Source organism: Colius striatus, chromosome Z (assembly GCF_028858725.1).
Source record: "Colius striatus isolate bColStr4 chromosome Z, bColStr4.1.hap1, whole genome shotgun sequence".
NCBI classification, from domain to species: domain Eukaryota; kingdom Metazoa; phylum Chordata; class Aves; order Coliiformes; family Coliidae; genus Colius; species Colius striatus.
In genome coordinates this window covers 17,520,846-17,542,716 of record NC_084790.1, presented here as the reverse complement: position 1 = coordinate 17,542,716, position 21,871 = coordinate 17,520,846, and the positions used below count along the sequence as shown (strand labels likewise).

The 21,871-nt window shown below is 39.8% G+C and overlaps 1 protein-coding gene across 2 annotated transcripts in view; it reads left to right on the top strand.

Moving 5' to 3' along the window:
• LPAR1 (lysophosphatidic acid receptor 1) overlaps positions 1–21,871 on the top strand; it is a 75,324-nt gene that overhangs the window by 12,412 nt on the left and 41,041 nt on the right. For both annotated transcript variants that reach the window (XM_062019281.1, XM_062019280.1), the window contains one exon: positions 11,152–11,320. In XM_062019281.1, coding sequence (XP_061875265.1) covers positions 11,261–11,320 — 60 coding nt within the window. In that variant the 5' untranslated portion in view covers positions 11,152–11,260. The remainder of the gene's footprint in view (positions 1–11,151; positions 11,321–21,871) is intronic.

Genomic DNA, 21,871 nt, shown 5'->3' with positions numbered 1-21,871 from the left:
TGAAATTACTTATTTTAGAAGTATTTGATACTTTAGAAGTCATTATGATGAAAGTACCGATTATGAAAACATTGTCACATGACAGCAGCTTCCCTGTGGTTGTGCTATGAGAGACCATCCACATTGTAGTTCCTTGTTTACATAAGTCCAAGCAGATTGGCATTTGATATCTGGCTGTACTTTTCCTCTTGATTTTCTGGTGATTCTTTCTTGAAGTTTAGAGTAGTGAGGTGATGTTGAAAGTAGATGATAACATGAATTATTACACTGGAATCTTCCAAGTTCATGTTGCTTTCACTTGAAAAAGATAAATTAGAAATTCACTTTCAGGAATATCTTATTGTTCCAGCATTCACTAGGATCTTAATACATCTGAAGAAACATGCATGTTTCCAGCACCCGCTGTATTAAGGCAAACGCTTACCCATTCCTCAAGTGAGAATGGGAGAAAGTTCTCCAGCTTTTCAGAGTGACAGAGCAACAGTCATTTCTAAGCAATCCTTAACAAGTAAGCTTTAACAAGGTCATTAGGAGAAGCTACATTCCTGATGGATGATAACTGAAATAAGTCTAGAGGTTCTGCATGGTAGTGGGAAAGCAGCCTGATATATTGGCTTTAAAGGGGGAACTGCAGGAAAATGAGAAAACCAAGGAAGCCATGCAGAATTTTTTTGACTTTTCAGACAAAGCTCACAAGAAGCTTTTCAGAGAAGTGGGAGGCTTCAAGAGATGGATGTGGAATAGATACAATATAGAAATAATCCGTAAAGGAGATTGAGCAAGTGAGAGAATTGAACTGGGTGGTGCAAACTGACCTAGGTCAGGAAAGTACAGAGAGAATTCGTTAAAAGGATGACTATACAAACTAAATGGAAGTTTGACAGTGAGTAAGGTTTCAAGTCCCTCAGTGTGTAGCAGAGAGAAAAAAGTATCGTGTGTTTAATGGAGAATAGGAGCACGATTTGGTTGTGGACAGTGTAGCTGGTGGGGTTTTTAGTGAAAATGTGGAGATTTGAATAGAAAATTGAGTGCTGCTTGGTTTGGTTTTATCCTTTAATGTTATGTGAGCAGTATGTAGAGAAGCTTAATGTGCCTTGTGAATTAACTTGCTGCTGATGTGAATCCAGTTTGTACCATAATTGACGTGACTTAGGTTGAGTGCGTTCATGATTTCATGTGTTAAAATGCCAGATACTATATGTTTGTTCCTTCAAAATGCATTCTCTGTTTGTTAGTAAAATGTGGCATTTTCTTCTAATAGCAGGAGACGAAATAGTAAAGATACAAAACACCTAGACTGTCCTAAGGGAAAGGAGTTACTCTTTTTCAACACAGGACACTAGAAAGGCCAAGAGAAATCTTTTTTTTTTTTTTTTTAATCAGATACAGCAGTGTTTAGTTTCCTGCCTTCATGATGGGATGTTTATGTGCCTTATAAAAGACCTTTTAACTGAGTGGCTTGCTGTCACTGACACAGACGGGGGAAGATGTTTGTTATTTTCCCTTCAAGACATTCTTGGTCACTTCTATTAATTTGAAAAGAAGTGTCATGATGGGCCAAATGAGAATCCATTCTGTTTCCATTGGTGCTGTAATATCGTCTCCTTAAATGCCTTTTGCCACGAGTAACCACCAACAGGAAATTGTGTGGGTACATATTGCAGAAAGAATGGTGAAGAGGCTCTCTGGCTTCAACAGGGCTGGACCTATAGCAAATGCTTGAGGAAGTAGCAGTTCTCCTTCCTTGCCTGCCATTGAAGTCATCAACAAAAAGCATTTGAACTTTATGGGCACAGGATCAGACTTCTGGTTTGCCAGAATAAATAAACAAATGAACCTCCCCCCTCTGCACTCCCTCCAAAAAAAAAAAACAAAAAACAAAAAAAAAACCAAACCAAAAACAAAAACACCAGAACAGAAGCCACAACCCCAACACAAAAACAATTCCAGCAAGAACGAACAGCTTGTAATTTTGGCTATTAATCTGTTCACTGAAGAGCCTTCATGGTGGCCACAGTAAAACATCTAAAGGTCCCTTCTGGGGATAAACATCACAGCAGGTAAAGGAGAAAGGCAGACATGCATAGGTTAATTACATACTCTTGAACTGTCTGGCCTTTGGTGGAAACCAGTTCATAACTGTAGTCAGACTGCTTTTGTCATTCTTAGAAGGGGTACAAGTCATGGTGACAGACAAAATAAAGTGGCATATGAAGATTTCACTGCAAGATAAATGCTTCAGGCTAATGTACTATCTACTTTTTTTTTTTTTCATTGAAAATCTGTGAATAGGCATTTTTTGGTTTACATATTCAAACTGATCTTCTGCGTTTTGGAGGATGGGAGGTCAGGAGTTCTGGTCTTGCTCCAGCGGGATGACTGGGAAGATGTCTCTCCTGACCCATATGTTCTCTGTGACAGCAGACGATTTCTCGGAATGCCACTGCGCAGTGGTACTATTTTATTGTTGTAAATGAGTTCAGTGTATGGTAAATGTAAAAGGTGACAGATTGTCTCATTAATCTTGCAGAAGGGAAAAAGGGACAACTTCACAAAATACTACCTCTTCAATGTTCATAAAACTGTTTAGTTTGGGTAAGGATGCTCTACCTGACACATATTTTTTCTGTACTCCTTTCAGGCTATATTCTGCCATGGGAAGACTTAGCAGCAGTCTTGTAGTACTCATATTGTTAATTATGGAGGCCAGAACAATGATCTTTCCTTGATTAGCCACAGAGCTTCTATTCAAAAAGATTTGACTGATGTAATTATTTTTTTATTTTGAAGCACAGGCTGTGCTGTGGATGCAAATGACATAGATTTGAGATCCTCTGGTGATTACTTTGTTGTGGAAGAGTCTTGCTGAATGCAAGGGCAATATTTCAAGTTTGTGTTGAAATAGTTTTCTTTCTAGCCTTGGATTACCACTGGAAATTTCATCTTTTTCCTTACATAAGGAAGGCTAGCAAGCTATATTGCACTCCTGAAAGTGAAGACGGTGGAAACAGTGGAAACTGTAAGTCTCTTCTAGCTTCAGGAGGTTGCAAAATTCTCTGAAGCATCTTTTAAAAACTTTTCGAGGTGCATAGATGCAAGCTGTCTGATGGCAGAAGCGAAAGTAGGAATTTTTTTCTTGCTTTAGTAATATGTTTTTGGACTTTTCCTCCTTAATTAATCTCATTAAGTTAGGTCTCATTATTCCTGGTGGGGTTTTTTTGTTGTTGTTTTAGTGGTTTGGTTTTTTGTTTTGGTTTGGTTTTTTTTCCTGTAGGATGCTTTAAAGTTGCCTGGGAAAGTTGAGGTTAAATTTCCCAAAGTGTTTGTTAATATTTTGTTTTGGTTTGGCTTAAGTAAAAGGTGACTGCTCTGACCAGGTGTTGATGTCCTCTATAAAGCAGTCTGCAGGGCTAAATAGACTACCGTCCTGCTTCTGATGATGTTAGTATCTAAGAGGTGGTTGTGTTACTTATTATTAGGAATGTATACTTTGGCTGACAAAGTGCAGTGCACGCAGGCATCATACAAACACAGAAGCCAACATATTACTTACACAGGACTGTAGCAATAATAAAATCCCAGATTCAGTGACACTTCTGATGTTGAATCACTTCCAATAAAATCATTTAGGACATTGTTGCTCTGACATTGGAGCATCAGTGGCGTATACGGTACCTGCCTTGACATGTTCAGTGGCTGAGTTAGATCTGAACTTGGCAAAGTGTTTGTCCTGCTAATTTTTTGGTTGTCGAAGCCACGATTGTTCAAATGGTAAAAAGAAAACCAAAACCAAACCCTGAGAAAGGCCAGAAAACAGATGATGCATACAGAGTAGGAGAATGGTTTTTCCACAGCCAGAAGAGGGGATCTTCACTCTTGTGATCAAACCTGTTGGGGTATTCATGTTCTTTTTTTTCATCTTCCCAGAGGTTTTGAGATGGGTCAGGCAGCATGCTGAGATCATGGGGTTTTGTTTTTGGTCTTCCCAGAGGTTTTGAGATGGGTCAGGCAGCATGCTGAGATCAGGTGGCAGGCCGTAGAGGCACTTGCTGACTGGAAGTCTTGCTTGAGGCTCTAAGACTACCTTGCTGACAACCCTCTTGCAGTTGTTTGTAGGCCTCCACTGTCGCACATGCATCTATGTTAGTGCTCCTGCCTATTGGGGTGCAGTCCTCAGCTTGGACGTAAGGCTACAAAAATCTCATCATGCTACCATATAGCCAAACAGTGATAACAGGAGAGGGGTTAGTACCAATGGCTTCTGATTTGTAGGCCAGCCAGCTCAATTGTCTATTGTAGTTGCCAGTTTATTTATTATTAACAAGTAATTTGTTGATGTCAGTGAAACATTTAAAATACCATTATTCTTGTTGTATGTGTCACTCCCTTCCTCCTTCCCTCCTTTTTAAACTTTAATAATATTTTGTTTAGCTGGTTTCTTTGTTGTTCATCTGTTGCGTCACATTGGAAAATTATCCTTTTTTTTTTTTTAAGTAATTTCTCTGGAAATGTTTGTGCTCAAGCAATGCATTACTTCCTCAGTGACAGAAGTTCTGTGAGGAGAAATTAACTGGATAGAAATTGATGCTGTTGGATTTACCTACTCAGCCAGTGAAAGAAAATATCTGATCTCCTAAAAATAATATCCACAAAGAACTAATATTTAATGTGGAAATGAATTTAACCTGCAAAGAGATTACTAGATCCTGTCTCTACAGGGACAGGATTTTGATGGAAAAATGTTTCTGTATATAGATAGATTTCCAGTTGCAGTTTGGACAAATGTTTGTGCTGTATTTTGTAGATGAGGCATTATTTACATAAGCATCTTCTACTCTGGGTAGTTATTGGCTTTCTTAGTATGTGTGAAAAATGTCCTTTTTTTTTTTTTTGACTTGTGTGATGTGCTATTGTAACGGTAGCATGGAAAAATCACCTCATTTCCTGTGAGGGTCTCAATTTCTTCTGCAGAAGCAAATGAGCAGCTCTGTCCCATTGCACCTTCAGTCTGTCCCTGGTCTTTTCAGACTGAAAGATCTGACTAGTTTCTTAGGACTGGATGTAATTCTTGTAATACTGACTTGCTTGTGGAAAAGGGAAGAGACCATGAAGTATGTTTGTAAGTTTAGAGTTGTTTTGGGATTGGGTTTGGTTTGGGTTGTTGGTTTGGGTTTTTTTTGCAATATTTGCAAGGTAGAAATTTCCTATTGTTGTGTATGAAGCTTTCCATATCTTCGCAAACTCCAGTAATATCTGTTTTTCTAGACAGTGAAGCTGGACTCGAGCTAGCTCTGTATAAAACAGTCTGTATAGTAACTAAAAGCAACAGATGGGAGTGTTTTGGGAGGAGGCATGTTTGTGTAACTGATCTTCACTGAGAAAATGGAGTGTAGTGTTGTATGTGCTGTAATAACACCTGTAACTTGTGCAATTTCTTGGTAGTTAGTCTGAAGGCATGCTAAATAGTTATATCCACTTCCTTATATGAGAATATATATGACCAGTGGTACAACTTGCTGCTCACATCAGTCTCTATGACTTCAGAAATAATTTTCTTCCATGACATTATTCGCAATATAAGTTCTGACTCTACCAATTTTGGATTAATTGCTATTAAACTTGTTTAATTGGTAACATACACCTATTAAAATACTTATTTCTGCAGTAATAGCAGATGTGACAGCAGCCTTTATCCTGCTCTCTGGGGAGAGGCGTCAGGCAAAAGAGCTAGGCTAAGCCTAACCAAGCTGCAGAATTTGTACAGTAAAATGTGTATTTCAAATACATACACTGCCAGCAATGTTTGACAGGGACAGTTGATTTTGTGCTGGCTTACAGACTATATTGATGCATCTGCTGAGGCAAGAGAAAGACAGGTCTGTTTTCTGAGACATCAGAAATTTGATAGGGAGGTGTACCAGAAAGTGTCTCATTAAGTGCAAAAAAAGACTTGTTGCTGTTGTTCAGCGGGATTTTAAGGCAAGAGTACAATAATGGGCCACATGATCTGTCTGGAAATCTCCTTTCTTTCTTTTCTGCTGTTTTTGCCTCATACAGAATCACAGCTTTGAACTTATTGCAGCTCTTTTAGTTGCTGAGCTAGTTAATGCAGAGCATAGGAGATTATCTTCACTTGTAGGGAAAACACACAGGAACAGTGAGAGAGGACGGAATTGGGAGGAAATACTGATTATAGAGGTTGTAACCACTTAAATTAGTTCACTTTGTCCTTATACTTTGAGGAGTCATCCAGTAAAGTTTCATGGACTTTATGCCACTCATTCTAGACGTTTGTCAAAGTACACCATGTACCAAACCAAGATTCACTAGTCTGAGTAACAAAAAACGTTTGCTGAAACACCATTCTAGACAGGCAATGGGAGGAAAGATGAGAAAGTGGCATATGTTTTTTTCCCTCCCTTTAACCAGTAGTGAACTGATGAATGCAAAAAACACATGGACTGCTGTGTTTATGCAAAGGTTTGATGAAATTAGCTGTTTCAGACCCATCAATATTGATGTTGGAATTTGGATCGTCTTGCAATCCTAGAGAGACCAGGAGCTGCTTACCTGAATTTCTGTGGTGTGGGTTGCTCTTTGCCAGTCTGCTGAGACTATTGTTTCACAGTTGAGGGTACCTCTGCTTAACTACAAAATTATATTGACACTTCCTGGGGGGTTTTAGGATTTTTTATTAATTGCTTTAAACTATGTGGCAAGAGAAGCTTCAATGTTTGAAGAGTTACTTACTAGTAAGCTTTTTTCCAGAACAGTTTCAAGCTGTACATGTACTGTTCAAAGTGTCAGCATCAGAAGTGGTGAAGGCTTTACTTAAAATAAGTAATCAAAAGAGGTAATGTCTTTCTGTTAGGAGGAAGACCTAACTTGCAGATGAAAATCTAGATTTTTGCATTAGTTTATAACAGTCACTAGTAAAAGGAAGACATAACAGGAAGACATCCTCTCTTAGCAGCATGAATTTGAAAATAATTTTTATGTTCTCATGTTTATGTTCTATATCTCTAGTTGTTCTTTTATTGACCAAGTGTTTACTGTAGAGCACAAAAACACCTCCATGAGTTTGTATTAGGTAACTAAAAATTCACGTCATCACCATTGCTTTAACAAGTGGTAAAATGAAGCAGTAGACAGGTCAGGTCATTGCTGTTGCTCTTGTTTGGATGGCATTTGCCTTTTTGCCTTGTACAGGTCATGCTTTTATTTGTGTCTTGAAAAAACTAATGCTTACAAGCAGCAGTTGTTTAGTGAAGGAGGCTGCCAGAGGTTAGTGATGCCAAGTGATTGCTTTTGGATGGCAATACTTCAGATGCCACATGAAATCTGGAATGTCTCTGAAGTGACACCTGGAAGTGGGACCCTTCTGTGAGATCTTCTTAGTTTCTCTCATTTTTACATGTTGTTTAAATGTTTATTTTCCTCAATGGGTTTATGGATCCTGTCCATCTGGCGTAAATTAGGACTTAAAACTGTCCTCTGAGAAACTCCAAGTTAGGCTTTTTTTCACTGGAGGCATGCAGGGAGGGTGGCTTTGTTTAGCTAAGTCACATTTAACAGCTTCATACCAAATCAGCATCTTCAGAGTCATATAATCCAGAGACTCAAAGTCCACGAAGTTTTGTGGTATGGAAGCTGTGGAACCAAAAGATAGAGGTGCACGGAAAGAAAACTGAAAGACAGCCATGATGCAGGACACCTGAAATTATGTGACACATGAGACAGACACAGACTGTGAAAAACAAATTTGTCTCTGAATCCCAGCACTTTAGTCTAACAGAGGCATTACATATTTGTGGGCCCAGACAAGATACAGAGTGATGCTGAAGTTGATATTGCTGTATCACTCGTGAATTGCACATCTTAATGTACTGTGCAAGAAAATGAGGAGGAATAAAGGTAAACATTTTCATCATTGTAATGGTGTTTCCACAAGCAGTTCCTTCAAGGTGATGTCTTTGTGATAAATGATTGCATTTCTTTGAACTACTGCAAGTAATGACAAAACTGCACGGTTCCTCTTTTCTGTGGTCTCAGACAGCTGATCTAGAAATCATGATGCTTAATCATAGCATGTCAGAGAGCAGTATGTTTTGTTTGGCAAGGGTGCGTTCCTGCTCTGCATGTGCTACTCTGACGAGTGTCAGATGACTTTTTTTTCTTCTCAGCCAAAAACTCAAAAGTATTACCATAAATGACTGTCTAAATGTTGTAGTTTACGGTGAAATGTCCGTTTTTAGAGATGAGTCACCTTCACAAAGGATAAGAAATTTGGTAGTCTTTTTACAAATTTTAGGTACAGAGGCAACATTTCCTCAGTTTGCAGTTCTCTAGATGTACTCAGCATCTTCAGTCAGCAGCATCTATCAATAGAAGAGTATGTAGAGTGGTATTATTCTGTGATGGCACAGCTCCAGTGCTGGGTAAGGATATGTATGAGTCTGCTCCTAAATTTGGATATTTTTTTAAGGCTTTGTATTGCAACAAACTATCAGAATCTCATTACTAAGATGCCACTCCCGTGCTTCTGTGTTTCAGACTTTCTTCTTAGTAGAGATTACATTTTGTGTCATAATACCCTTTAGCAAAGTTCATTTGATGATCCTGTTCCCTTTATTTTCAGCTCTTGAAAAACACAGGGCTGTTCCCTAATCTCACACGAGTAGTAAGTTAGGAGCCACTGTTGTTTACTTGAAAGGAGTCAGCCTGCTTTTGCACTTCTGTGAAAGCCCGGTCCTCTCTCTACTTTATTATTGCTGAAGATGAGATGGGTTGTGAGCAGGGGGAAGAGTCCTTTTGTACAGTCCAACCTATTTTCAACTGGAATGCTTTTAGGAGCCTAACCAGTTGGCAGACAGTCTTAATTGTTGTGTACATCATTTTCAGGACATTGAGAAGCAAAGTATATGCAGAAGAGCCTTCCTTTTCCCAGCCAAACTGAGGAGCCAGTGCCACACAAGCAGTGAAAATGCAGCTAGGTGAAGAAGGGGAAATGTGAAATGGTCATAGGCCTAGGAGTTTTTTTACTAATCCTATGGCTTATATTTCTTGGAGAGATGGTAAAAAATTACAGAAGCATATTTCTCTTCTCATCTGTCTTAAAGTGCTCATTGGATTTTACGGGGTTAAGCTTTTTGTGATATTTGTGTCCTGCCTGGAGTACACACATCTAGCTAAAGGCTGAACAGATAAGGGTTTTTGGGGTTTTTCCTTAGCTTTTCTTTCCTAGTCTGTGATTCTCTCTGGTAAACATGATCATTTTCTCTGCAGTTTATATGTGGCAAACAGGACTCTAAACATATCTCTGGTTTTGATCTAGTTTTTCCTAAAGCCTGTTTCACACGTAACTTTTCCACCATCTCATGATCTAAGAGCAGCAGAATTTCAGGATTAAGATAAAACATTTTAAAGGAAACTAGCAATGAATTGCTGTAAATACAGTGACATTACTGCTCTTAAGTGTGCTTTGAGAAAAACAGAAACAAAGGTTACTGAGATCTTATTGAAGTTTCATTTGTGACAGCTCATGGGATAGTGATGAAATGTGCTGGTTGAGAATCTTGAGGCTGTTGGAATTTTACCAAAAATCACTCTTATCTTGGTCACATAGCAAATCTTCCCTAAGTCAGAAAAACGGTAGTTTCAAGTTGACACTGTTTTCTTCATCTGCCATGCACAGTGGAAATACTAGTGAATTTCAGAAAACCAGCAGGATTCTGTTTTTTAAAAGAAAACAGGAACCCTGAAGTATGTATAGTTTTGGTTCTTTGACTTCCAGTGAAGACACTTTTGGAGGATCTCCATTTTCTGTCTTCCCCAGGAGTAGAGTAGTAGAAAGAATGAAAGGCTACTAGAAAGAAATGACTAGGAAAGGAGTCACTGGAAAGCTATATAAATATGGAAAAAGTGATCCTAGAGCTTGGAAGATGAGACAGCTACATGTGACGTAAAGCATGTGGGGATGTGTTGAAATATGAAGCAGGCATTTGAAAAAGATGCATTTTAAGAAGGAGGAATAATTTCCATAGTGACCTGCAAAGGCTGAGTTTAAGTGAGCAAGACCAAAAAAAAAAAATCATGAGTGACTCAGAAAAGCATGTGAAGTGCAACTTTCCTATAGCACTCATCTGTTCTTTCTTGGCTTGATAAGTCAGTGCTGACTTTAAAAAAATGAACTAGTGGCCAGGAAAGTTACTAGCATTGTCTATATGACTATAGAATGATCTCGGTTTGAAAAAAATGTTAGGTTCGCGGTAACTTTTGCAATATTTATTGAATGCTGAATACCCTGAGCACAAGTGGGTTTGCACTGTGACTTACACAATACTAAGTAGATAGAGAGAGCAGTGTTTCTCCAAAATCCTTTCTTTGAGGGCAAATTTGTGGATTGTGTTTTATGTGTCCAGCGCACGAGGCAGGGAGGGAGTGGAAAATGCAGTAGACATAGGCCAGTATTTTTAAATGGAATTAATTTCTTGGCTATGTACAGGTTTTCTCCCCTGTTATTTGGTTTTCTTTTCATAAAAGAATAGAAACATATGCAAAAGCAGATCTAACCTTGGTAAATATGGTAATTGGGGAAATGGTTTCATTATGTTCGATCATCTGATCAAACTTAATGCAGCAGTTCTGTATATTCACTTGTAATAAAACTGTGCCAATCTGGAAAAAAAAACCCAGTATGGTTAAAACAAATCAAGGATAAGGATGCAGTTATTTTGCTTAATATAGAATAAAAGCTCATGTGATCACTGAACTGCAAAAAAATAGTTGGGGAAATGTATCCTCATAAAATTACTTGATAGAATTCAGTATTCTTTCGGTGGGAAAAAATACCAATGAAAAATTCCAATGCATCTTTCCTTGCAAATGTGTACATATCTGTGCATTAGCCCCCTTTCTGTCTTCAGTTTGTGTCATTTCTAGTTTATGTGGCTGAGTGAATTGCTTCACTGCTCTAGACCAAATTCCAGTGTGCCTTTTGACACTTCTCCTGCAAACCTGTTTTGAATGGTCATGTAACCAAGTTGCGTTGTGTGAGTTCACAGGTTGGTTTTGCAGCAGCTGAGGGGGTTGGATGTTGACTGCATATCTCATTCTCATGTTTTTGACAATTTTTTTTTTCCTTCCTACTAGGAGCAAATGCCAGCATGACTAGGGTCTGAGGAAGTGCTTCTGTGTTCCTACCAAGGGTTTGCAAGTGCAGAGGAAGCGTGCGAGCACAACAGGAGTATTTTGAGCTGCCATGGATATGCCCACTGATTTGGTGCCGTCCTCAATGATGTCCCAACCTGAGGTGATTGAGGTGAGTAGACCATGATGAAACTGGCAGCTGAACTGACTGAACCTCTGCCTTACTTCCTTCTTGAATGCTAGTTTTTTCTCTGTCTCGCTTCTGAATCATCAAGAGAATTTTTCCTGAAATATTGTATTCAAGAGACTCGTAATTTGCTGAGAACTTTGCTATACTTCATAGATGTCATTGCTGTGTTACACTACTATTTGGAGAAGAAAATACATAGCAAAGCACCATATTTCCTAACTCCACATAGATGATCCCTGCACTATGGTTTGGTCTTTACTATGCCTAATGAACACAAAGTAGGAGCAAGGCAAGATGTGGTTCAATTGGAATAATACCACAGGAAGTAGTATTATTCCAGGTCTGAGGTGGGTCCAAACTCAGAGCCAGGGGAAGTTTCAAGAACTGTTTACAATGGCAACACCACAGCCCCCTCCCCTGCTACAGAGCAAAAGCAACTCCATGCAAACCCATCACACTCCCCAGGCCATCTCCTCACAAGTTTTGAAAGACACTTGCAGCTCTGTCTCCATGCATTCTGTCTTCAGACCTTTCTTTATATATAAGAAATGTGTGTATCTAAGGATTGCTGTTCAGGACAAAAACCCTTCTTGAAGGGAAAATAAGGTCTGTTGTGGTGCAAGGATGAGTGTAAGAAAAACTATTCACTGTAAAGGACTTGATCATAAGCATAGTCACCATTCTGTTGTATGGGTGAATAAATACATGTGTACTGTGTCTACAGAGAGTTCCTACAGAATAAATCCTGCCCTGAACTTGTATCATTAGGCCAAACAATAGAGATTCTGGTCATTGATAATCCACACAGAGCTCCCTCGACACTTGGATTTTAGTGACTATGCGTCAACGAGATTTGACTTGGAAGACAAAAAGAAATGGACAGGAAGCAAAGGAAAGGCTGGCATCTTGTTATGAGAGGTTATGGTAGAAAAATATTCTCTCAAGCTCATGTTGTAAGAATGGACTCAAATTTTATATTCACATGGACAGACTTACATGCATGCATGAGTTCCCACAGATTTCAGTAAACTTTTGTTAATCTGACAATTGATGTAAGTCTTCAATTCTGTGTAAAGAAGTAGCAGCTAGGAGCCACGTGTATTTCTGAGGGTAGGGAAGAGCTTTTTAAGAGGCAGGAACATAGTGAGACATATAACTAGAGAAACAAATCATTGTATGGAAGTATTGAAGTAAAGCACTCAGACTGGAATTGCATGGGCTTGCCTCTCACATTTGTGCTGACATATAAATGAATTCTGGACATAGTCTAGAAACCTGCATGCATTAGAATATTTTTTTCTGGAGGACATTATTTTGCCTTTTAAAACTGAGCAGATGCCACAGTGTGCTGCAGAAAACATTTAGAAACTAATGTTTTAAGGAAGGGGTTTTTAAAAAGCTTGGAAGCAGCTTTGCATGCTTTCTGCATTAACTAGATGACATCTAGTGTTTTGCTACTTTACTTTAAGCTTTCTTTAAAGATAAAAGATAAACTTTCCTTTAGCATTTCCAGGATATTTGGTTTCCTTCATGTTTGGTCAATTTAGTCTTAGAACTAAGTACTATCAATTTTGTATACGTATGTCTGTAAATGTGTACACAGGGCAAACAAGGATAGACACTTATTTACTACAGAGGACAAGCCCAGAGACCTCAGTAGGACCTTTTGCAATCCAAAACACACCCTAGCAGGTTTTTACTTGGGCTTTAGTCTTTCAAATGCTTCTGGTGGGATTGCAGTGAGGGAAGTTCCTGCTGATTTAGTTGCAAATAGTGTATTTTGCAACATGTGTCTTCCAAGTCAGGTAACAAAGAATTCAAATTCTGAAAAAAAGTTTTTGAAAGTCACTTCTCGATACCAGGGTGAAACTGTTATTACTGGCTTAAAAAGTTCTTATTGCTAGCATGCCAACATAGGAAATGCTTTGGTGCTTTCTGCAACTCTGTACTGAAGCAACACCTTTTCCCCAGGCATGTTTTTTCATACCCTCCCTATGCACTGATCTGTCCAAAAGTCTCTGCTCTCATCTTCTTCCCTTCCAGCATTCTGTTACCAGATTTAAGAAGTGGTGATTAAGAGCTCAGATTTAAGGCATCTTGATCATGTTTAAATGTGGAGGATAGGTAAAGTTTCAAGGTAGTTTAGCTATCCATAGCTCAAATCTGGGATAGAAAACAGTTCCCGGACACCATTCACAATATCTCAAAGTCAATGAAATGAAAAAAATTCCAGAGTATGCTTTGAGTTTTTGGCAAGGTAATTTTATTGTAAGGCATTATGTAGTGATTTCAGACTAGATAAACCATTCTGTCTTAAAGAGAGACAAACAAAACAAAACAGAACTTTTTGATTAAGTTGTAAATATCTTGTGGTACATGTGACGACTTTGTACCTCAGCTATGTATAAAAAAAAGTAATATCATAGAAACCTGATTAGTCTAATAGTGAAGTAAGTGGAAAGTTAAATCATTCTGTAAGAAGCATTTAGTATCCCGGAGAGCTTTCCTATTTGCAAAAAGGAAACATAAGAAATTATGATCTAAACTGATTAAAGTACACTGTGGAGTGATTAGTATCTTCTCTCTTTGTGAATGGCATGAGATGAATTCTACAGTAAAAGCTTTGAAGAAGAAATTATTTGAGCTCCAGTTGCTTAATGAATCAGGAACTTCCAACAGTGTTTGAGAAACAAGAAAACAACAGAAATTCATCATTCTATCTTTGGTTTTGCCAGTAGTGGATCCTACCAGCCAAATACTAGAAGTAAATGAGTACTTTTAAATAACTGCCTTGCAGCTGTTCCAAAGAGAAATCCAGAGTAATTCCCATTGTGGTAGCTCTGTGTTTGCCAAAGCCAAAAAAACACTTCTCTTACACTGTACCACTGAATGCTTCTCTATTTTATCTTCTTTTTGTTTGAATTAGAGTGAAGTTATTTAAACTTTGACACAGAATGGTCCTCCTCGGTAGCTTTTTCCTATTTATAATTATGCTTGAGAACAGACTCCTGTGTGGTGCACAGCTGTTGTCACCCCTTTCCCTAGCAAAGCTCAACACAATTTGATTTTAGTCCCCAGTCAATAAATGTGTGGACATTTTTCTCCACATCTAAGTGAAAGAACAAATTAACGTCTTTACTAAAACAGAACTCTGATGGTGCTAAATAAGGCAAATGAGAGAACACATCAAAATGGTGAGATTGGAAGAAACAGTTTGTGATTAGAGGTATATCTATTTAGTTAGAGATATCATAGGGGACATTTTAATATCAGTGTGCCTTTTTTTTTTAATTCTTACACTAGATGAGGTTACCAGGGGTTCAGAATACATCTCCATTTTGTTTAAAGTAGACCGATACTGCCATTTAGGCAGCTGTTCAGTGCTGTATGAACAAGTTGGTGATAGAAAACCCATTGTTGACAGAGCCTGGAGAGAGAAAGATTTTCTGTGTTCTGTTTATATATTGTACAAAGCAGAGTATCAAAGCAAAGAATCTCAAAACTGTCTGATGCATATTCCAGAAAAAAAAAATGTATTTGCCATGGTACACACAGGATAGTCATCTTTTTTCCATTTGGAAATCCCAGTTTCCACCCCAAAAATTAAATATACTATGCTCATTAACATAATTTTGAACATTTTGCCTGGAAGCTAAATTCTGTCAAGTTCTTGCTTTGCCGGTTTGCTTGGTGAAGAGTGATGAAAGGTGTGCCCTGGAGATGGAAGTAGCCCCAAGAGCCTACAGCATTTTTTTTCAGCATAAAAGACCAGTCTTTCAGCTACTGGAGACAAGAATTAATTCCCAGCTTGGCTCACTGAGCACCAAACTGGGCCCAAAGGATGCAAGTTGTAATTCATTATGCATGGAAACTCACTTGGGATGTTAGGCATGCAAATTATCTTTTTTCACTTCCCATTTCTTAAACTCTGGTTTCTTCAGTGACACAGACAAGAAACTCTGTGCTGCACTTCTGTCCAGAAAGCTCTTCCCAAGGGCTCAGGTCTTTTGGCAAGGTCTGTCTTGCCCAGCTGCCTTTGGAGACTTGCATACTGGGGGATGTCTGTCCATGTAATGTTCAGGTTGAGGATAACACAGTTAGGTACCTGGAGAGTGAACTGAGTGAGATAAAGAAGAAGCCTAGTATCACAGAATCATATAATGGTGTAGGGGTTTGGAAGGGACCTTTAGAGACCATCTAGTCCAACCCCTCTGCTCAAGCAGGTCCACCTAGATCAGATCACACAGAAATGCATCCAGGCAGGTTTTGAAGACCTCCAAGGAAGGAGATGCCACACCCTCCCTGGGCAGCCTGTGCCACGGCTCTGTATCACTCACAGTGAAATAGTTTTTTCTTGTGTTTAAGAGGAACTTTTGTGTTCCAGATTCATCCTATTACCCCTTGTCCTGTCACTACATACAACAGAAGAAAAGGGATGCCCCAACCTCCTGACATCCACCATTTATATACTTGTAAATGTTAATGAGGGCCAGCCCCAGTCTCTTCTTCTCTAAGACTAAACAGCCCCAGTTCCAACAGACTGGAGGAAGATGCTTCAGTCTCCTGATCATCTTGGTGGCCCTACTCTAGAATCTCTCCAGCAATTCCCTGTCCCTCTTGAGCTGAGGAGCCCAGAACTGGACACAGGACTCCAGATGAGGCCTCACCAGGGCAGAGGAGAGAGGGAGCAGAACCTCCCTTGACCTACTGTCCACATTCTTCTTGATGCATGCCAGGATGCCATTGGCCTTCTTGGCCACGAGGGCACATTGCTGGCTCATATTTAGCTTATTACCAACCAGCACTCCCAGGTCTTTCTCTGCAGAGCTGCTCTCCAGCAGGTCAAATCCCAGCCTGTACTGGTACGTGAGATTGTTCCTCCCCAGATGCAGGACTCTGCACTTGTCCTTGTTGAACCTCAGGAGGTTCTTCTCTGCCCAACTCTCAAGCTGGTTGAGATCCCAGTGAATGACAGCACAGCCTTCTGGGGAATCAGTCAGTCCTCCCAAGTTTGGTGTCATCAGGGAACTTGCTGAGGCTACACTCTGTCCCCTCATCCAGGTCATTGATAAGGATGTTGAACAAGACTGGCCCCAGAACCCATCGCTGTGCAACTCCACTGGCCACAGGCCTCCAACTCCATTCTGTGCCATTGATCATCACACTTTGGGCTCTGAAATTCAGCCAGTTCTTCATCTCCCTCGACATCCACTCATCCAAGCCACATTGCCTGAGCTTTCTGATGAGGATGTTATAGGAGACAGCGTCAAAAGCCTTGCTGAAATCAAGGTAGCTGACATCCACTGCTCACCTCTCATCTAGCCAGCCAGTTATACTCTCATAGAAGGCTATCAGGTTGGTCAAGCAGGATTTCCCTTTGCTGAATCCATGTTCAGTCCCCCTGATAACCATCTTATCCTTCATATGTGACAACATCAGGATGAGTTGTTCCATCACCTTTCCAGTGATGGAGGTGAGGCTGATAGGCCTGTAATTTCCTGGGTCATCCTTCCTGCCCTTTTTGAAGGCTGGACTGACATTGGCCTTTCTCCAGTCCTCAGGCACCTCACCTGTCCTCCATGATTGTTCAAAAATGATGGAGAGAGGCTTAGCAATCGCATCAGCCAGCTCCCTCAGCACTCTAGGATGCATCCCATCAGGTCACATTGAATCATGAGCATTAAACTTGCCCAGCAAGTCTTTAACCTCTTCTTCATCTGCCAAAGGCAAGCCCTCTGTTGTCCTGGCCATCTTGTTATCCTTGCTGGACTGGTCTTCCCAAGGGCCGGCCTTGACTGTAAAGACTGAAGCAAAGAAGACATTCAGTAGTTCCACTTTCTCTGCATATTCTATCACCAGGGCATCCTCTGTGGAGCAGTGGGCCCACATTCCTCCTAATCTTCATTTGCTGCTGGTGTACCTGAAAAACCTCTTCTTGTTTTCCTTAACTTTCCTGGCCAGGTTTAATTATAAAAGAGCTCTAGCCATCCTAGTTGCACCACTACATGCTCTGGCAAAGTTCCTATACTCTTCCCAAGTAGTCAGCCCTTGTTTCTACCTCTCATAGATGGCTACTGAGTTGTCCCAGCAGATCCATGCTCATCCGTGGAGGCCTCCTGCCTCCTTTTCCTTCTTTCCTACATGTGGGGACACACTGATCCTGGTCTTGCAGGAAGTGGTGCTTGAAGATCAACCAGCTCTCTTGGGCACTTCTACCATCTAGGATCTTATCCCATGAGATCCCTCCACGCAGGTCTTTGAAGAGGCCAAAGTCAATCTTGAACTCTATCATCTAGTGATCACTGCAGCCAAGGTTGCCTCCAACCTTCACATTCCCTCCTTATTTGTCAGCACAAGGTCCAACAGCACACCCCTCCTCATTGGTCCCTTAAGCACCTGTGACACGAATTTGTCATCAACATTCTGTTGGAACCTCCTGGACTGTGTGCACTTGACTGAGCCTGCTAGGTTACATAACACAGAATTTTTTTGAAGACATAAGAGGTGGAGTATTTCAGTCAGTAAATTAGATTATAGAATATATTTGCCTTCCTGTGTCTCCCATAAAGTCAGTTTGGCTAATGTTTGAGAAACTCGGGTTCTCATGAAAGTTTCAGAAGAAATTGACATTTGAAGAGCTTTTTAGAATTCTTTTTTGCACTCTGTGTGGGACATTACTTGGACTCAACGTGCCCTATGACATCTCTCCTAGTGGCAAAGCTCATTAGCTTGTATTTGCAATACCCCTACCTTGCAGAAGTGGCCTCTCTTTGGAAGGGATTTGGAAGGCAAAGATGGGGTGGCAGGGAAGAACTGTGTGGTCTGGGATCAAAACTTTAGTGATCAAAGTGTTTAAGCCATCCTAGAGATGTAAGGGGTGATGTGATGATGTAGAACTATATCCTGATCCAAACAATCTTCCTTTCCTCCTCAACTGAAAAAACATTCATTAGAACATGTAGGTAGGACTCGTGAGAGATGCAGCTCATCTGAAAATACTAGAAACTGTGAAAAACGAGCAACAATACAGCAGTATCTGGATTATTTGGTAGGCTGCTGAAGTGATGCGTTCTCTCTTTTCCTGTGGATTTTTTTTTCCAGTTCTTCTAGCTTTTTAATTTTCTGTGTTTCTTTTTGTCTGCAGAATTATCCAGTGAAACAGACTTCCTGTGCATTTGCACATGTGTGCATATGTGTATGCACAAGCATGCACACTTCCTTGCTGCAGCAGTAGAAAGTGCAAGAAGGTGAAAGCACAGTGCTCGTTATCTGGGTTGTTGGGTCAGCTCCATATGCTTCTGACCATTGCTGCTCTTCACTCATGCTTTTGGATTCAAATAATGAATTGCATGGCTCCTGATTTGTCTGTCCTGAAGAGCTGAAGTATTTCACACCCGATAGTTAGTGATCCTGGCATCTTCCAGAAAAAGACATTTTTAGAGTTAGAGGGACTTCCTGCTTTCATCCATTATTTTTTTAGCCCACAGAAGCTATTTTTTAACTTGCTTTTGTCGTATGTGAGAGTGAATAAGCACTAAGGAAGGTCAACACCCTCCCTGGCTTTATAGTCAATCTGTGGAGATGATAATCATAGTTTGCAACAGGATCTGTGTCACTTGTGAATTATACCTTCCAGCAGTAAAATTGCTTCTTTTTCCAGTGTTGCTGGTGGCTAGGTCTCTTTAGTACACTAACTAGATATGTTGGGTTACCCTTTCCAGGTATAAACTGAAGGATACAGTGAATTTCTCATTTTCTTTTCTACTGTCTGGGACATTTGTTAGCTCTGAAACTCCATAGTAATACAGTAACGAAGAAAATGGAAAAAGTAACTTTATGCATTGTCTCATTATAGCAGAGTTAAATCCTTGCAAAGGCATTGGTTTCCTCTTGTCTTTTCAGCTATGTGAAAGGCAAAATGAGTCTAGTGAAATGAAGTATCCTGCTATGACTGATCCACCACATCTTATCATACATGTTTTTTTATTAAGTCCATTGAACTTTGGGAGATGAAATTCTGAAAAGGGTATGTGAGGAGCTGTTGTAGCTTGGTGGTAGACATTCATACTTTCATTGTGCAGATGAAATTTATACCTGTACATAAGGCATAGAAGGTGTAAGGCTATAGTGAATTGGGAACCTTGTCTTGAGACTTTTAGATTTTTTACTTAAGTTTTGGATAAATGCCTCAAACTTCTACTTTTATTTTTTAAAGGAAACACCATCTTTTCACCTGCATTTTTAAACGTATTTATTTTGTGTTCTGAAGTTTGAACAATAGCTTATGCTTTTCACCAGGCCATGAAGAAATTTTTGTGCAAATTGAATATTTTTCTCATCTGTTACAACTTTATTTTCATAAAACCCATCATTTTGTGGTTGTGGGTTGAGAAAGTATTTACATATTGATTGAATTATTCCTATGCTTACTTGCTTATGTATATTTTAAAAAGACTCTTAATTAGTACTCTTATTTGGGAGTTTTGAAGTTGGCAGTTCCCCAAAGTTTTTCAGCTCTAACCTTCCTGGTATGGTGGTAAACTTCAGTATTTATCTAAACTGAAAGCAGTGCTACTGCATTTCTATTCAGTGCTGCACTAAATGTAAAACTGTAAGACAGCTATTACTATTTTGGAGTCTTGGTCTATCATTCTCAATTCTGCATTTCCTCCAAAGTGTTTTCTGCATTTCTGTGCAGCACTGAGAATGATAAATATTATTTTGGACATCTAAGGGTAGCTACACCTGTACCTCATTCTTTATAGAATGAGTCTTCTAAGGGTCTCACAGACTTTAAAGAGAATGCGTGCAAGTTGCATGAATTCTGCAAAAATTGAGATTTCTGGATTGTATTTGGCATTTCATTATGTGCAAAATTGTCCTCAGAGTTCCTCAGACTTCCATGCTAATTTATTTGCTTTTCATCTCCTCTCTGTGTTCTGGGTAAGAAAACAGCAGCATGTCGAGGTTAATTCAGTGAAAGGGAAAAGAAAAAAAGAGGAGCACCCTGTGCTTGGAGACCTTACAATTTAAATACTTTTTTAAAGAGTGGTTTTGTGGTTTCCAAGTTTCAAAAGCTCTGTAAAAATCGGACTTTAGTATTCTGTTTCTCCGTGTGACAAATTAATGCACTCACATATGTAGGGATTAGGAAGTGAGTATCCTTTTTTCTTGCGTTTACTAGGAAGACTAAGGAACTCTACAAACTATCAGATTGCAGTGAGGTTTGTAAAGTGAGCATTTGCCCTTTAGGCATATTGTGCTAACTAATGTCTTGTTTAGACACTACCAATCAGCAGTGTTTGAAAACTCGTTGTTTTGTTTCCCACTTGAAGAATGTCTCCATGCAGAGCCCTCACCAGGTGGGCTGTCACTCACCACCAAGCCAGCAGGATCCAGAAATCACCTCTCACCTTCCAGCTCCAGACAACCATTGCCTTCTCTGCCCCAGTCTTCTCCCTGAGAGGGGACAGGAGTAATGGCCTGTTCACTCATGGACATCCCATAGGCAAACTGGTCCATGCCTTGGATCCAGATCCTCACTCCACTCTTAAGCTGTGATGAAGAGGTTGGGTAGCAGCAGTATGAATCAAGCACAAAATACCAGAATGTTGATTGTGTTGACTCCTCTTCCCAGTCTCCGCACTGCCACCCCAGGGTCGTGGTCCTTTACCACCAAAGGAGATGAGCCAAGAGGACAAATATAGCAGATAGTGTATGAAAAGGCCAGTGCCCAGCTGATGTTCTGGCCATGAAAAGACTAAATGTTGACTGCAGAAGTAGAGTGAGCTTTATTTATTAAGTCCTGATGCCAGATTTCCTGGTCTGTGTGTACTGCGTTGTGGTTTTTAACTGCATACCATGATATGAAGAAATTTAACTCTATGTACTCAGGATTTTTGTGTTCTTTGGTTTGGGACAACTGTGTCTTGAGTATTAAGTCTACCTCACTTGATTAGAAGAGGCTTTTATTCTATCTTGCTGTTAGTCTGGCCTGCTTTATCTGTCTTCTTGGTTTATAATTCAAAGGTTTTCTTTTTCTACACAGATGCATGCTCAAGGTTTAGTTAATATGGGCAATTTGCAGCTCAGTTTGTTTTAAACTTCTATAGAGATATACTAAATGGATGAGGTAAATCTCAGGGCACAGCACATCTGGTTTACCCAGGCAATGAAACATACTGAGTGAAACTTCAGGAAATTAAAGTATAAACTTCCCTGCCCCCTTTCCTGCAGGGGCAAGAGAGAGGATGACTCTGACTGCTTGCATGTGCCATTATGGTATGTTAACACTTCCAGTACTCAGATACATCCAGTCAGATAGGAACATTATGGTAAATGTTGCCTTCGGATTTGTTATGTTTGTGACCTGGGAGGTCAAAACCTTCCTGTAATATATACTCTGGCATCTGAGAAAGCTGATTCATCTGGAAGTCCTGTTTGAACTTTTGTCACCAAACTGTCTCTTCTTCTGCTCTTCTTTCCCTTGGAACTGAAAAGGTTGCCCTTAAAGGAGATCACAGGTTTTACATT